The 16,131-nt window shown below is 41.2% G+C and overlaps 1 protein-coding gene across 6 annotated transcripts; it reads right to left on the bottom strand.

Moving 5' to 3' along the window:
• Nucleotides 1–83: 83 nt before the first annotated feature.
• DCUN1D2 (defective in cullin neddylation 1 domain containing 2) lies at nt 84–16,127 on the bottom strand. Of its 6 annotated transcripts, none has more exons than XM_081003276.1 (7): nt 15,708–16,127; nt 12,279–12,695; nt 7,961–8,129; nt 4,842–4,972; nt 2,221–2,303; nt 932–1,028; nt 84–608 (listed from the first exon to the last, which is right to left on the bottom strand). In XM_081003276.1, the coding sequence occupies exons 2-7, from the start codon at nt 12,451–12,453 to the stop codon at nt 529–531; spliced, it is 735 nt and encodes a 244-aa protein (XP_080859402.1). In that variant the 5' UTR covers nt 12,454–12,695; nt 15,708–16,127; the 3' UTR covers nt 84–528. The 6 variants fall into 6 exon arrangements, with proteins under 6 accessions (XP_080859402.1, XP_080859400.1, XP_080859398.1 ...); XM_081003274.1 differs by having other exon boundaries at nt 12,279–12,680; XM_081003272.1 differs by having other exon boundaries at nt 12,279–12,495.
• Between the last annotated feature and the right edge of the window lie 4 nt (nt 16,128–16,131).

The following is a 16,131-nucleotide window of genomic DNA, read 5'->3' as shown; positions in this document are numbered from 1 at the left end:
TGCTGAAGAGATGTGTCAATAAACATTTCACTGCATTCTTTCATCAGCTTTAACTTCATATAAAAATACCACATACCACATACTTTATTTAGGGATTTAATTTATATACCACAAATACTGCTTTTTAATATAAGTACAATATAATACAGTTGTAATTATGTAACTGCTGGTGTTCATGAACTGAATGGCATGCTGTGCTGTCAAAACTTTTACTAAAATGGCCTCTAGTTAAACTTCTCCAAAGTATAAAATCATGCAAAATCTACATCCTATATGATACAACCAGTACAATAATTGAAGCCAATATCCTACAAACAGCCTGGGCTATCTTCTGAATTTCTTCTTGCAGTGTCCATGAGTCAGCCATCATTTTCTTGAAGCAGAAGTAGTGATTCCTGTTTCGTCAGTGGCATCCCACCACGACTATCGAAACCAGTGACAGTGCGCACAGTTATTGGCCAAAATGTCTTCATTACCTGATGCAGTTCAGACTGCAAACTTATTAAGTCCACTGAGAAGAGTCTATGGTTAGGAAGCTTTACGTTTTCCTCCTGTGACTACTGGTCGTGCATATTCCACAAAATCGTCTATTAGAACTGGCCATGCTCCTAAAAATAAAAAAAAAAGTTAAACAGCTTTGAGTCAAAACCTTTGAATGTTTAAAAAGCAATGCATTTATCTTTGCACACGTGTTCACAACTCAGATTTTATCCATATGAAATCCTCCAGAGGGAAGCCAAGTTGAATAGCCAAGTGCAAATTACAAAACGCTTCAGCTACATTTTAGGGTCAACATTATTTTGCAGCACACACACACACACACACACACACACACACACACACTTCGCCTAGTGGACACACAGGGCGAATGTTTATGGACAGTATTACTTCAGCACCACTCCATTTAATTTTGAATATCTACATCAGTTACCTTCTTCGTCGTAGTTTGACATATCATCTGCAATCATATTTCCAAAGTCTAAAAGAAGATTCCAAGTATCTTTGGGGATTGATCTTTTATGATGCTCCTACACAAGAAAAATAAGCTGGTATAAACTATTTTTAGATTTTGTCACAAATTTTGTAAAATCTCAGCTGGGCACAACATCTGAGTAAAAAGTCATAAGGTCAGCAGATCAATCCCAAACCTGGCTTGGGAGCAGCAGATCCACGGCTGCACCCAAAAGCCCTACTGCTCATGCCAGAGATGGTGGAAGGGAGGGCATGTTCATCCTCCCTTTTTTGCTTTGCCAGATCTGACATGCCCAAGGATCAGGCCCCTTAGGGGATCCATGGGGCTTTGGATCAAGTGCATCCAAAGCTACTAATGCCTCTCTCACACTTATCAGGGTTGGATTTGGATTGATCTTTATTACGGCCATTGGCCCGTCACACGACAGTTTCCCATACCAACATAATGTACTTGAACCTCCAAATTTAAAACCGTCAAAACTTACAAAAAACAGACAAGAACCAAAGCAGAACAAAAACAAAAGACCAACATCATACGTTGCAATAAATTTGTAACATAACCATCACCATCTGCTCACAAATCAATAAAAGACATCAATGGTGATTCACCTAGTTACATCCTAAAACATAGATCATGGTTTAAAGGGATTTTCCGAGCCACACAGGAGTCCGTTTCTCTTCTTTAGGGATAGGACACTGATCAAGAATCTGGCAACCGTGAGTGATCTTAGGGGGTCATCATCATTTAATAGATATCTCAGTTTGGCTTCATTCGTATCATCGGCAATTCCCTTTAGATATTGGGCAAGAAACTTGCTCCTGGCCGATGAGTGAAAAGCACAGTCAAAAATCATGTGATGCAACGATTCCGGTGCCCCACAATTACAATCACATAAGAGCGATATCTGTCCATTGGAGAATCTATTTCTCAGCATGTTCGATGGGAAGGTGTTGAATCTTGCCTTTACAAAGGCATATCTATGAGCCGAAGAAGTTAAGGAATTCAAGGTTTTCTGCTGCCAACCTCCAGAAGGAGCTTATCACCTGCTTGGAGAAAGCTGACATATTCACCTCGACAGAACCCCCGCCAGCAGCATTCTTTTCTGCCAGGACACTAACACACCATCCTGAACCCCCTTCCCCATCGGGGAGAGTAGGGCCGAGCTCTGAGTCTGTTGCACTGTAAATGCTTAATATGAAAAGGTAAAGACTTCAGATGCCTCTATGGACTTCCAGTATTGTACTTACCAATAAAAATTTATTCCAAAGATCTAGAAATTTAAATCTCCCTGATAAAACTAAATTCCAATATGCGATTGCCATTTCTAGATCTGAAATACATAAGCATAACATACAATATATAATCATATGAAAGATGTTGCGCTCTAAGCCAATATAGAATGAGTAATTTTTAAAACCAAGATAAAAATAAATAAATACCAATATAGGTTTGGAGATATCGTTTGGTGATTCTACAGTAAAGCCTCGGTGTTTGTATGTGTGTAGCGCTAGTCCTAAACATGGAAGACTTGCTTTTAAAAATACTATTTTTTGGTATTCATTGTTTACCACTTTAAGTTTTGAAAGAACAAAATACGGTACCTCTGGCTATTTTGAACAAGGCAATACAACTCATTGAAGAGAAAAGGGTTGAAAGATTTCAAGTTGTTAACTTTTAGCAAAACACATAATTATCCAGTACTAATTTCCAAATGTGATTTAACCTGTGACTCCGAGTGATTATACCAAAATAATGTGCATGGCCAGGAGAATAACCTTGTTTGAACATCAATGATGTTTCAGTTTACGTAAGATGCAAAGGCAACAATTCTTCATTTATAATTCTTATAAACCAATCTTATGTATGTTTACTCAGAAAAATTTCCCATTGAACTAAGAAACAGGATTGTAACCTTATCTTGGGCTTTGTTGCAACTAGGTTTATCAGAGGTCAATGACATTTTGATGCAAATGATCAGTGTGGTCATAGATAGCCAGGAGTTTGGCTACTTCCAAACCTCATTAATGAAGTAAGTTTGGCTCCCTCCATTTAAACCTGTTTTCCCCTTCATACCAGCACCCACTAAGACAACATGAGAACTGAATTTAATTCTGTGCTGTATTTGCTTCTCATATTGCTTCTTCTGAGGTCTATATTACTAATTCTAGCTTTGACCATTCCCAGTTTTGGTTGCAAGAAAAGGCTGGATTATCAGCAACAAAACAACAATTTTGGTTCCCAGAACATGAACACAAATATTTCCTTCTCAAGATAGTACACATTATCATGTTTGCCCTCCAGTATACGATCTTCACAGCTACTGTGTCTGAGCCGCAAAGATAAAACTAACATTCCTTTGGTGTGGTAGATAAATTTAAAACAAAACTTAGAACCAGACTATCTTCATTCATGTGTACTCATGATAATGGTGAAATACAGAAAAGTAAAATATATGTCATAGTAAAGCATATAAGTCATATTGAGAAAAGACTATTGCAACCCACATTTAACTTCTTATTCAAATGTGCTACACTATTGTTCTGACAACATTAAACATAAAATAGTTGTTGAAGATTCTGCATTCCCCTGTAGACCTGCAGGTATAGGGAGGTATATAAATTTAATTAATTAATTAATTAATTAATTAATAATAGTATAATCCACATTCAGGAGCACACCTAGTAAATAAACTTGCTCACACCAATGTGTGTTCCCCCTCCCAAAACAATTTGCATATGGAAACACACACCTAGCAAAATTTGAAAAAAGGTTGCCAACGTTAGCAAGTCTAGCCTCCTAAGTGTAGATGAGGTACAGTCATACCTCATGTTACGTTTTTTCAGGTTGCTCTTGTGGTGACCCGGAAGTACCGGACAGGGTTACTTTCGGGTTTCACCACTCGAGCATTCGCAGTAGTGCTAAATCGTGCTTCGTGCATGCGCACAAGCGCCAAATCACACCGCACACCTCTGGAACAGATCCCATTAGCAACCAGAGGGACCACTGTATCTGTATTAGCAATGACAACAGAATAACACTTTCTGGAGAATTGTGCAATAGCTACAATCAATTTGGGGTATGACTGTGTACGAACGTCCTTTAAAACATTCCTGTATCTCTGAAAAATTACCCTCATATGCTACTCTAATGGAGCATATGAACAACTGCAGTTCTAAGATGATTCTTGGCATATAATGTCATTTTTCAATAAACTAATGTGGTCATGAACACATTAGTCTTATTGTTCAAAAGTGTCTTAATGTACACATCTTCCATTTGTGTTAATTAGAACAAACATTATTTTTGCAGGCTTACTTCCTTACTTAAAGGTTTCTTAGATAGCAGTTTACTACTACTACTATTGCTGGCAGTGACCATTTTAGGTGTGTCTGATATGTGCGTGACAGCACAGATGTGCATCGCACCGAACCTGAAAGTGTCCCCAAAAGATTCTCAGGCAACCTTTCCCTGAAATTGTTTGCAGAGAGTAGTTGCAACGAAACTGTACAGTGGTACCTCGGGTTACATACGCTTCAAGTTACAGACTCTGCTAAGCCAGAAATAATACCTTGGGTTAAGAACTTTGCTTCAGGATGAGAACAGAAATCGTGCTCCGACGGTGTGGCAGCAGCGGGAGGCCCCATTAGCTAAAGTGGTGCTTCAGGTTAAGAACGGACCTCTGGAACGAATTAAGTACGAAACCAGAGGTACCACTGTAATCTAAAGATAATGCTACTTAAATTGAAGCCACAACTGTACATCTGAACTTTCCAGCTGAAGATGAAAACTTGGGGAAGGGAACTGATTACAGAAAGAACATTAATTGATTTTTATCTTCAACTTAAAAAAACCGCACAACATAACTCACCTAAACCTTTTTGTCCAGGGTTCTTAGCAAAGTTAAAGGTAAACTGATAAAAATCTTTAAACTTCATTGGATCCTTTAATTCTTGTTCCAGCCTTGGCAAAAGAGTTTTTAGCTTGTCCGTAGTATCACACCTGGTGAAAATATTATTCTTTTTATAACAAAAAACCCTACAGTTTAAATACACCAACAAAAACATGACAAATATGCTCCCACTGTTCAAGATAAAATACATTCTTTATTAAAAGAGTGTAATCATCTTTATTACAAAGTTTTTATATACAAGGCAAGAATCAGCATAAGACTAACTGGCATGATAATTTAAGACTTTAACAGAACTAGTGACTATGAATTATTCCACAATTCTTCATTAAAGTGCTGTGGCTGGGATGCAAAAAAACCTGCACAACTGCTTTATTTATTTTCATTTTCACCCTGCCTCTAGGCCACAAAATACGCATTTAAAACAGCTAAAAATCAATAAAATGTTATTAAAACCATTTAAAAGCAGGACAGAACTACATGAACACCAATCAGCATTTACCATGGTAACATGAATATTGGATTGAAACATTTGTACAGGAAAAAAATGGCAGACAGAGGAATGTTTAAATATTCTCTTGAGCCTGCTAGTTGTCTCCAGGTCCACATTAGCATTCTGAGACAAATACCGTATTTTTCGCTCTATAACACGCACCCGACCATAACACGCATGTAGTTTTTAGAGGAGGGAAATCCGTAGGCATGCCACCCGTAGGCATTCCCTCCATAACACACACAGACATTTCCCCTTACTTTCTAGGAGGAAAAAAGTGAGTGTTATGGTGCAAAAAATACAGTACTTGGTTAACTTTATATATTATTTTTACCACACATTTCATCATCATCATCATCACCTTGTATGCCACTTTTGAACAAAATTGTGCCCTGAGTAGTCTCCGATGTATCAAATGAGTGATAAGAAAAACAATTTAAAAAAAACCCTATCAGGTAGAATCATAATGTTTATAAATAAATACCAAAATATCCATTCAACAATGTATAAAAATATAAATAAAATAAGCTGACAGCTTAAAAACACAAACAGGAGGAATAATACCTAACATAGAAATAAAACAGTAGTACTTTACTACTATTTTCAGCGCAGGAAGACTCAAAGTAGCATATGAGATTAAAAATAAAACACAAAAACAACCCAGCAATTTAATACAGCAGCAGACAAAAAGCAACCAGCTATTCTCCACCTAAGCTATTTTTGGTGATGGTTAAGCTCAGCCTTCCTTGGCAAAGCCCAAAGGTTTGTTACAGCACTAATAAAAACTGATGTCAAATTGGCATCCCTCCTCCAGCAGGCTACTTGACTTAAGTCAGAATTTTTAGGTCCAATAGGACTAACTTAGCAGCATGAATATCTAGTTGAAACAGCTCTACCAGGAACAATCAGCAATATACAAGTCTGGGGAGAGGCTGCAGCCAGAGCCTTCGCCCCTTTGTCATCAGGCACTACAGACTCCCTAGCTGTCCATGTGCGGAGATACTGTCTTCCAGCACCTCTAAAAGGTAAAAGGTAAAGGACCCCTGACAGTTAAGTCCAGTCAGACGACTCTGGGGTTACGGCGCTCATCTCACTTTACAGGCCGAGGGAGCAGGCGTTTGTCCGCGGACAGTTTTTTCCGGGTCATGTGGTCAGCATCTGGCGCAACGGAACACTGAAACCAGAGCAGCACACGGAAACGCCGTTTACCTTCCCGCCGGAGCAGTACTTGCACTTTTTTGGCCTGCTTTCGAACTGTGGGGTTGGCGACTTCCTCCTAATTCTTTCATTCATTTCTGCTTCATTCTTGCACCATGATCTACTTCATGCATTATGATCCTGTATTTATTTTAACTCCTGTCTTAAATGCTAAATTCTACATCTGTGGGGAAGTGTGAGAGCTCAAAAACCATTCAAGGTCTCACTGCCCCAGGGCAACAGAGGAAAATAAAATCAAGCAGGCCTTATGAAGAAAATATAAAATCTATTTACTGAACCAAACAAAAACATCAAATTTTGTCCATCTTGTGATAAACTAATTGCATGGGTAAGAATGGGAGAATTTTTGACCTTTTTTGTCAACAAAGCCAAATATATGTTTAGTGACTTCAAATGACATTTAAAAAAACATTTGGTCACATGTTTGAAAGAGGCAAGAGGACATTAGAAAGATGAGCCTAAGCATTGTTATCTTAGACATTATGTGTTGCATAACAGGAAGAGATGAACTGTCTTGCTCTGGTTCTGTGGAGGAGCCAATGGAGCAAGGCAGTTGTCACAGCACCATGGAGAGCTCCTAGTGAGCAATGTATTTCAAAAGGGGTTGAAAGTGAACTGGGACGTTTGGGGCGTCTGTTTCCAGTCCACCTCTCCTAGGCTCCACCCTATTTTGGAAAACTATACAGAATCAAAGAATTGTAAAGTTGGAAGGGACTCCGAAGAACATCTAGTCCAACTCCTTGCAATGCAGGATTCACAACCCGAGGTTCCCCCATCCAAACTGAAACCATACAGGACCCTGCTTAGCTTCGCAAATGTGCTAGTATTTTTATTGATGCACCACTAAAGGACTAACTCTTAAATGGGTCAAACCTCTAGCTGGAGGTCTTCTGTGTTCCACGACACTTCAACTGAATCCAAAAGAGCCATAAATATGGTCTTAACTGAAGGGAACAGACAGAAGGACTGGGGAATGAAATTGTCCCTACTAGGAAAAGCTCCAACTCTAGAAATTCACATACATCTAATGAAACCATGTGAATGGCTAAGAGCATCTTTGGGTAGTTTTTACTAGGACAGTTCCCATAGTGAACTAGGAAAGCCAATGTTCGATTTTAAAAGTGTCTACAGTTAGCTACAGGAGGTTGAGCAGCAAATGAATGCTACGCAGAAAGCTCTGGATACATGCACAGTTTGTTTGATAACAAATAGCTTCCTTGGACCACAACTCAGGTTATATGTGTATAAATAAGACATGTGTGATTAAATAATACAATTGTTCAGTATGCACAACTTTGAAATATTTCAGAAAGTTACTTTTGGTTTACTAAGAACATTTTGAAGTCCTATTAAAGAAAGGCATACTCACCCCAGTTCTGTCATGCCATCTACAAATTCTTTTTTGCTGAATTCACACTGCGTGGCTGCCCTAAATTTCCATGCTATGACCAAAACACTGATACTAGCAGGGTCCAAGCTTAAATCATCACAAAACTGTTGAATCCCGTCAATGCCAATTTTATTCTCATCTTGCGGATCTGTATATAGGGGAGGAAAGAATGTTACATTTTTTCATGAAGAATCACAGTTCAAAGAATTGCAGCTCTTTAACCATCAGAAAACATCCTGCTATTCCATTTTTCACACACACCATGGGGCGTGGTGACATTGCACAGCCACGGCCCCCTCAGTCATGAGGGCAGAGCAGAGCACCTGCCTAGATCTGCAATCCACAAAGTTTTTAAGTTAAAGCACTTGAAGCCAAGTGGTCAAAAACCTTAAATCCAAGTACTCTAGCTGAACCCACCTACAGATGCGGCTGTAAACACACAGCTTTAATCCAAGAAACTTCCAGACATACTTCTGTTTTCTGTGCCTGATATGAAAGCAATTTCAGACTTTAAAGAAGCTCACTCCTGTTGTCTTCTTTACACTTAAATGTTTCATATGATAGAACGGAATTATATGAAGTTACAAAATTCAACTGGGTTGTGAATCTAAATCAGGTATCCTCCATCTGAACAACATGATGTCCTCCAGACATTGTTTTACTAGGACTCTGATAATCCCTGGCCTGCCTGGAACTGATGGGAGTTGTAATACAACAGCTAGAGGGCACTACATTTTTTTCTATCCAATCTAAACTACACACCTTAACCTTACTAACCAACAAGACCATCCTCTCTGATTTTCTTTAAAATTGAGTTCCAAAATCTAAATAAATAGTATGTCAACATTTTATAGTACAGTATATGTTGAAATTTCAAAGAAAGACAGTCTTACTTTTAAAATTCCAACTGAAGAGTTGTAATGATATTTAAAACAGACCTTTGTACTGGATGTGTTTCACATCTCCATAAATCTCTTAAGGGCTTGAAAAACAGATGATTGCTGTAAGAGGTTATTAGACAATCATACACACAAGAACAGATTTTCTAACTTAAATTCTATGGATCACTCTAGTCTTTCATTCATCTCTCTGAGAGCCTGCTTTTGAAGCAGTTAACTACAGGTGCAAATGAAATGTCCTCTTCAAGTCTGCTTCTGTTTAAAGTCCCTATAATACTAATAAAGGACAATAAGCTACCTTGAGCTCTCCAATTTTCTGCATATGCTTAGTGGAAATGTGATCTACAACTCTGCCATTTGTGACATAGTTGTTGTTTTTTTACAAGTAAAACTAATAACGTCTTTCAGACACCAGCATATTATTATAACACATTTCATTGGAGCTGTCAGCTGATTAAAGTATTTTGGTTTGTTAACAATCTGTCTTTTAACCAATTGCTTAAGTAAATTTGCATATTACCCAAACATCAGTACGTTCTGAGATAAAGTTCAGCAAATGATTGCTTACTGAAGACTGAGTAAGCTACCAAGCAATTTAGAAGAAAAGACCGTATTCAATCTCTTACAATAGTACAATAGAAGTGTTAACACCAGACATTTAAATCCCAGAATCTTGGAAATTGTAGTTTATTACAGGTGCTGAGAGTTGTTAGACCTCTATTCCCTTCTCAGAACTAAAATTCCCAGAGTTCCATGGGAAGAGGGATTGAGCGCTGTTCCTCTGATAACAGGGAGGTTTAACAATCAGATTGCATCCATAGTACTGGGAGACACTATTAAACTTTAAAGCACAAGCACTGATAAACGTTACACTCAAAGTGGCAAGGATTCAAGGCTGGGTGAAAAATCTTACAGATTTGAACTTCCAAAGGACAGTGACTGATTTATTTTTATTTTTTAAAAAGTTTTATAGGGACAAACCAATGGCAAGATGTGCTACTTATGATACAGATCACCTGTTCAGTCAGGTTGAGATGGCATAAAGTCCCCAACCCTGGTTCAGTCAAGATACACTGGTGTACCTTGCACATCCCAGCTCAGCCAGTTGAGCTGTGGCTGGTATACATCCCCAAAAAGGGGCGTTATGGGGCTAAGCTCACTGAAGTGCAGCAGGAGCAGGAATGAGGGAGCAATGCAGCCATGATCTCCTCTGGAGCTTGCACACTGGGCCATGTTTTAGCTCTGTATTATTTGTGAAAGAGAGCACAGAATATAAATCCAAGCAAATTACAGATTTAAATATAAATAATTCAACAGTGACATAGTCTCTCACATATAACTGCGAAAAATTAAGTATGTTTTCACTCCTTCACTGGATACTAAGCCTTTTTAAGAAATTCATATTGTTCTACCTCTCAATTTGTGATGAACATAACATACAGGCAAAGACCAATTTGCGTGCATCCAATTGACATGCGACTGCGTGCATTGCATCGACCCGGAAAACAGAATGAACCGGGGTGTAACGTGCTTATGTGAACTCTGCCATTGTGCACGATTACCCAGAATGCAACACCCATGTAAATTGGGGGTTGCCTGTACAATAATAAAATACAGACAACCCCAAGTGTGCACGGGGGTTGTGTTCTGGGTGATCATGCATGTTAGCAGAGTGCACATAAGCCCCACCCCTACTTTCAAAGGAGTTGTTGGCATCTGTCCTTCTCAAGAGACAATGGAGTGCAACTCCAAGGGTGGAGTCAAACCACTGTGTTAACAGCACCAGTGACTTCCCCAGGGTGCAAGCCTGAGCAGTGTGTATGGAGGCCCTGGGCTGCCCAGATGACAGGACCCCCTCTCAGCCTCGCTGATGTGGTCCAAAGGGAAGCGGAGCAATACATTTGGCAACAGCCTGGCTGCAGGAGTTGCCCGAAGGAGGTGTACAAGATGCCATCTAACCATTTTAGGGACTCTGCTCTGGATTTGAGTAGGGTTTGCTCCTTAGCTTTTTCTTCTCTTGAAGATATTTAGCAAGGCTGCCGAGGTTTAGGATCAGCTTTCTTCTAGATGGGCTACCTTCCCAGGTTCACAAGTCCCATCTGCCTCTCACTTCCCTCTAGCATGGGTAGGCAAAATAAGGCCCGGGGGCCGGATCCAGCCCAATTGCCTTCTAAATCCGGCCAGTGAACGGTCCGGGAATCAGCGTGTTTTTACATGAGTAGAATGTGTGCTTTTATTCAAAATGCATCTCTGGGTTATTTGTGGGGCATAGGAATTCGTTCATCCCCCCCCAAAATCTAGTCTGGCCCCCCACAAGGTCTGAGGGACAGTGGACTGGGCCCCTGCTGAAAATGTTTGCTGACCCCTGCTCTATAGCATGTGCAGAATCTGCCTTCTTGACCAGTGGACCCAATATTGTCTCGTCCGTTCAATCCACCAGAGCCTGTCTTCCTATGCAACGGAAGTCCCTAACTCACCAGGGGTTTGAGACCCATCGGCTACCCTCACCTGGTTTCAAAGGAGTATACACTTATATAACCATCAACATAGGCATTCCAATGTGAATGAGAATGCACATTAGAACACACGTTCTATGGAAAACAATGCAGGGAGTATAAACAGCACCTCCATTCTTACGCCCATAACACCAGCAAGTGATTGACAATAGAAACTGGATCAGGGTGATGCAATTTAATTATAAAAAGTCTTCAGTTCATGTGTAATGAATCAGATACTACAAGATCCACACAGTCCGTAGTGGCTGACAGGGTAGTGTGGGTGGGGCTGCATTGCGCTCCCGTTTTTCCAACTTGCTTTGCACCATGAGGGGGCAGAATTGGGATCATTGGATTGACCCTGCAGCTGCACCCAAAACGTGCTGATTATCTCACTATGTTACCCCTCCCACCCTTGGTAACCAGCAATGACCTGTGGCACTGGGAAGGCCAGAGAGCAACACAGCCCTACCCATATGACCCTGCTAGCTACAGCTATATATAGCACTTAATATACTGCTAGTACATCTCACACATACAAATTTAAGCAGCTAGATTGCTCTTCCTTAGCACGCATGCTGGATTTGCACTTACAGTGTTTTCAATTTTAAAATAGAATTATGTCATATTGAATGGTAAAGATAAAGCAGGGGGAGAGAGCTTTATACTTGGAGGTTTCTGATTATTACAGTAGTATATACAGAGATCATTAGAACAGACTTCTACATTCACATTTAGTTTACAGCCTGATACTATGCATGTTTACCCAGAACCAAATGCACTGAATTCAATGGGTGTTGCTTCCAAGTAGATATGTTCAGGATTACAGATTCCCCAAACCCCAAAGATTTAGGCAAAAGCTGAAACCAAGTCCAAATGAAATAATGAAAAAATAAACCTTACCTTTGTACCTGTTATACAATTGTTCTAATTTCTTTCTGTCTATTGAAATTTTCATGGATTCTTTGTAGTACAAGTCTGGGTTCTGGAAGTAGTTGTCTGTTGCCACTTCTAGTTTCCACTCATTCTGCATTAAACAGTATATAGCAGTCCTTTCACCAGCCTGGGTAACTGCCATAAACTGGCGGACCTTGTCCTTCTGAGACGATTTAAGTTTATGCTTTGGGATGCAAAAGAAGCAGGAAAGCCAATGAAGCTAATCCAGTCGTTTGTTTCAGAATTCTACTATAACTGCCTATCTTTTAAAAGGGTTTACTTCTCTTGTTGGGTAACAAATTTCACTCCAGAATAACCCAAAGAAATCCTTGTTCTTCTGTAGTTAAAGACAGCACTCTCTTCTGAAAACTGAAATGACAGCATCTATATGTACATTTTTAACAAACAAACAAAATTCTGAGTGCAATTCATTTCAGTCTTAGCATTACAATTCTAGATACATCAACTTTCCTCATTAGAATATCCAGTTTTATCTACACAGTAGCTATTCATTAAGGGGGCCAAATCTTTAGTCAAGTAACTTTTAAGTAGTGGTGTTACGATAAACCTAAGAACAAAACTGTGCCCTTATAAAGCATAAATTACACGACATGTAATTACACTACCATATATTCAAGGGTCTAAAAACACTGAAGATACAACCCTTTGCACATTTACTTGGGAATTAAGTTCCATTAAAATGAATGAGCTACTTGAAAGCAAACATGCATAGGATTGCACTTAGTTGCAATATCAGTGGAGATACATAATCATGATAAAAATCAGAAGCCAGCATTCTAAAAGTATTGTTTCAGGTTAGAAACCAAAATAAATAATAAATAAATGTATCATCCAAAAACACAGTAACATGAAGTCACTTTAACAGTACATTCCTATTGCATTAATGTTTCATTTGCATTTCTTTACTGCCAGTACAGTCTTGAAATATCTCTCAGTAAGATGAACGCAGTTGTGATATTTTGTGTCACCATTCACGATGGCATTTTCTTTATAAAATCCTCTTAGCAAACGAAACTGCACGACCAAAACTACAGCAAGACTTCTCTCCTATTCTAAAGAAGCCCCATGTAAAAAAATGTTTGTGAAAGAGTCCTGAGAACCACCACATTGGAAAATAAATCCAAGTAAAACATGGCTCCTGTATCCTTACTTGCCAGCCAATTTCAAGATCCAGGAATTCAAGGTTTTATCACTGAAGTAAAGAAAGGCTTGCTTGTTTTGATTCATCATTCACTTTTGGGGATAATGTGAGAAGTTGAGCTTTCACAGGCAAAAATAATGAATAAAATATAAATAAATAAGCAAGCAAGCAGTTTATTGAACTTCCTGAATCAGGGTTTTTTAATTTTTTTAATACATTTATTCTGATTCTAATCTGAGATCCTCATTTAAACTCGGCTTTCTCTCCAAATAAACCACTCATTATCATACCTAGCAGAAGACGAATGAGGGGAAATTGAGCGATGCCAGATCCTAACCGAGTGTGTGTGGGAACTATTTGGTCTTAGGAGCGCAAAAGGAAGGAGGGAAGAGCACCTTAGCGGCTCACGGGCAACTCATTCACCTGCGGCTCCTTGCCCCCCCCCCCCGCGGGACAGCTCACCCCGGCCTATATCCCCCCTATAGAAACCCCTCTCCCCAGAGCCGAGGGGAGGCAGTGCGGGGGGGAAAAGAGGGAAGAAAGGCAAAGAGAGAAGTATAGCTTTGGGGGCCGGTCTGTAAGAAGCGGGACAAAATCGGTGTGTGTGTGTGTGTGTGTGTGTGTGTGTGTGTGTGAGAGAGAGAGAGAGAGAGAGAGACAGGTCGTCAGGCTGCAGCACCCTGCCAGCTTCTCCGCTGCCCAAAAAAGGGAAAGGTACGTGGTGGAGTTAGTGGTGGTGAGAGCCCGTCAGCCAGCCGTGGTGGCAGTAAGTACTGTAGCTGCGGTGCTTCTGCTATTTGCTTCTCCCCCAAGAATCCCATTACACGCACGCACGCACAAAAGAACAACCTCCCTTTCATTCACACGAGACGCACACCCGTGTGTCCGGGTTAGTGTTACAGGATCGCCTCGGGGCTTGGAGAGCTTCAATGACGGGGAAGGAGAGAGGGGGGAGAGAGGAAGGCAGACAGGGTTAAGTCTCAAAAGAGCCTTTGCCGCCCCCTCTCCAAAAAAAAAAAGCCGGCCGCCTCGTGACCTTCCTTGACTGAGGCGCCAGCAGACGGGAGAGACCTAAAGGGGAAAGAGAGCAAGGTCGCTCGCTGCGCTGCACTTTGCCCTCAGGCGGCAGCCCGGCGGGAGGAGCTTTTATTCCGCTGCTTCCTCCTCCTGCTCGCGGAAGCGGGAAAGGGGGGGCTGTTATTAAACAACCGGTGCAGTTTTTCCTCTCTCCTCTCCCTCCCCCCCCCCGCCCGTGCGCAACCTACCATTTTATCAGCGGCGCTTTCAACCAACTTCACTATCCAGCGCCAGCGCTGCTGCTGCCGCCGCCGCCACCGCTACGGCGTCCTCCTGCGCACGCGCGTACCGGGCCGCCTCCCCCCCCCCCCCCGCTCCCTCACGACCCTCAACCGCCTGCCATCGCCTAGGATCGTCTTCGGAAACTCCCGCCCCCGAGTTGTGTTCTTTCCCGCGGTTCCAGTACTAAAAGGTGCGACGCTACCGCGCCCGTGAGGTAGCGCTGGGGGGAATCGTGCAAGGCCCGACAAGAGCGAGAAGGGGAAGGAGGAACTACGTTACCCATGGTGCACTCCGCTCTCAACCGGCTGCTGCCGTAGATGTGTAATAGTAGACTCATGCGAAGCGTCTCACTTCTGGGCTAACTTTTTGTTTGCTTGCTTCGAGCGTCACAAGGGAGACAAAAAGCTGGAGAAACTCGGGATTCCCCGTCCCCTGTAACTGGGCAACTACAAGCCTTCTACAAAGGATTTATTTTCTTCTTAGCGCTGGTCTTGCCGTTTTTTGTTTTTTTAAGTTATTAACGATTTTTAAGTGGGCAATGCACTCGTATGCAGCTTGTTGAAGCACAAGACTTCTGCACGCAGTTCAGTGCTGGTTTGGGCTGAGAGGAGATCTAAGGTGGGGACTGTTTTTTTTTTTTTGCCGTAACCTGGAAAGGTCCAGCCTCCTTTTTTAACTTCATTATTATAGATGGGGATGCTGAGGCCAGTTTGCATTTACAGCCTCAAAAATATCCCTCGTACAAAAACACCATGTTGCAACAAGATAATCCCGCCCTCAGATCAGTTCAGCGCAGAACTGCATGTAGAAGCCCAGATTTGAAGGCAGGCTACGACGGCTGTTTTGGTACAGTCAATGCAATTCTAAGAATTCCCACCCACATTTCCCACACAAAATAAGAGCCGAGTCGAAAATAACATGCCCTTTGCTGTTACCTTCTGTTTCTGGCTAGGCATACTGCTGCTCAGGAGCAGCTATACCCAAATACTGCCTTTCCCCATTGTTTTTCTACCGACGCCTTCCCCTTCCGTCATATAGTGAAGCGGCAAAAAAGAGCGTCAAAGGAAACCAGGAAGTCCCACCTCCATTCTATTGTAGCTCTGTAAATATCTTACCTCTATTGGCCGATGCGAGCGTGGGAGGGGTGGAGTGGGAATTTTATACTTCCCACAATGCACCGCAACGGAGGCGGTTGCGATTACTGTACCCCTTTCTCTCTCTACTGTACATGTATATATAAACAACCCCGTTCACTACATTTCCCACAGTCCACCAGGAGGACTACATTTCCCACAAGGCGTTAAAAAAAGAAACGAAAGCGAGGGAAAGCGCTGGCGAGTCGCTCGGCTGTGCTCCTTC

This window comes from Podarcis pityusensis (genome assembly GCF_964106645.2).
Source record: "Podarcis pityusensis genome assembly, chromosome: 4".
NCBI classification, from domain to species: domain Eukaryota; kingdom Metazoa; phylum Chordata; class Lepidosauria; order Squamata; family Lacertidae; genus Podarcis; species Podarcis pityusensis.
Note: the sequence above shows the minus strand (reverse complement) of the source record. Positions and strands in the feature narration are given on the sequence as shown.

Excerpts from the sequence above, each read along its gene's own strand:
- DCUN1D2 (XM_081003272.1), bottom strand. The coding sequence starts at position 15,728 with ATGCCTAGCCAGAAACAGAAG. Across the intron at positions 1,029-2,220 it reads TTTGGAATAAATTTTTATTG|GAGCATCATAAAAGATCAAT; the intron begins GTAAGTACAATA and ends TTTCTTGTGTAG. Across the intron at positions 609-931 it reads GTCAAACTACGACGAAGAAG|GAGCATGGCCAGTTCTAATA; the intron begins GTAACTGATGTA and ends TTTTATTTTTAG.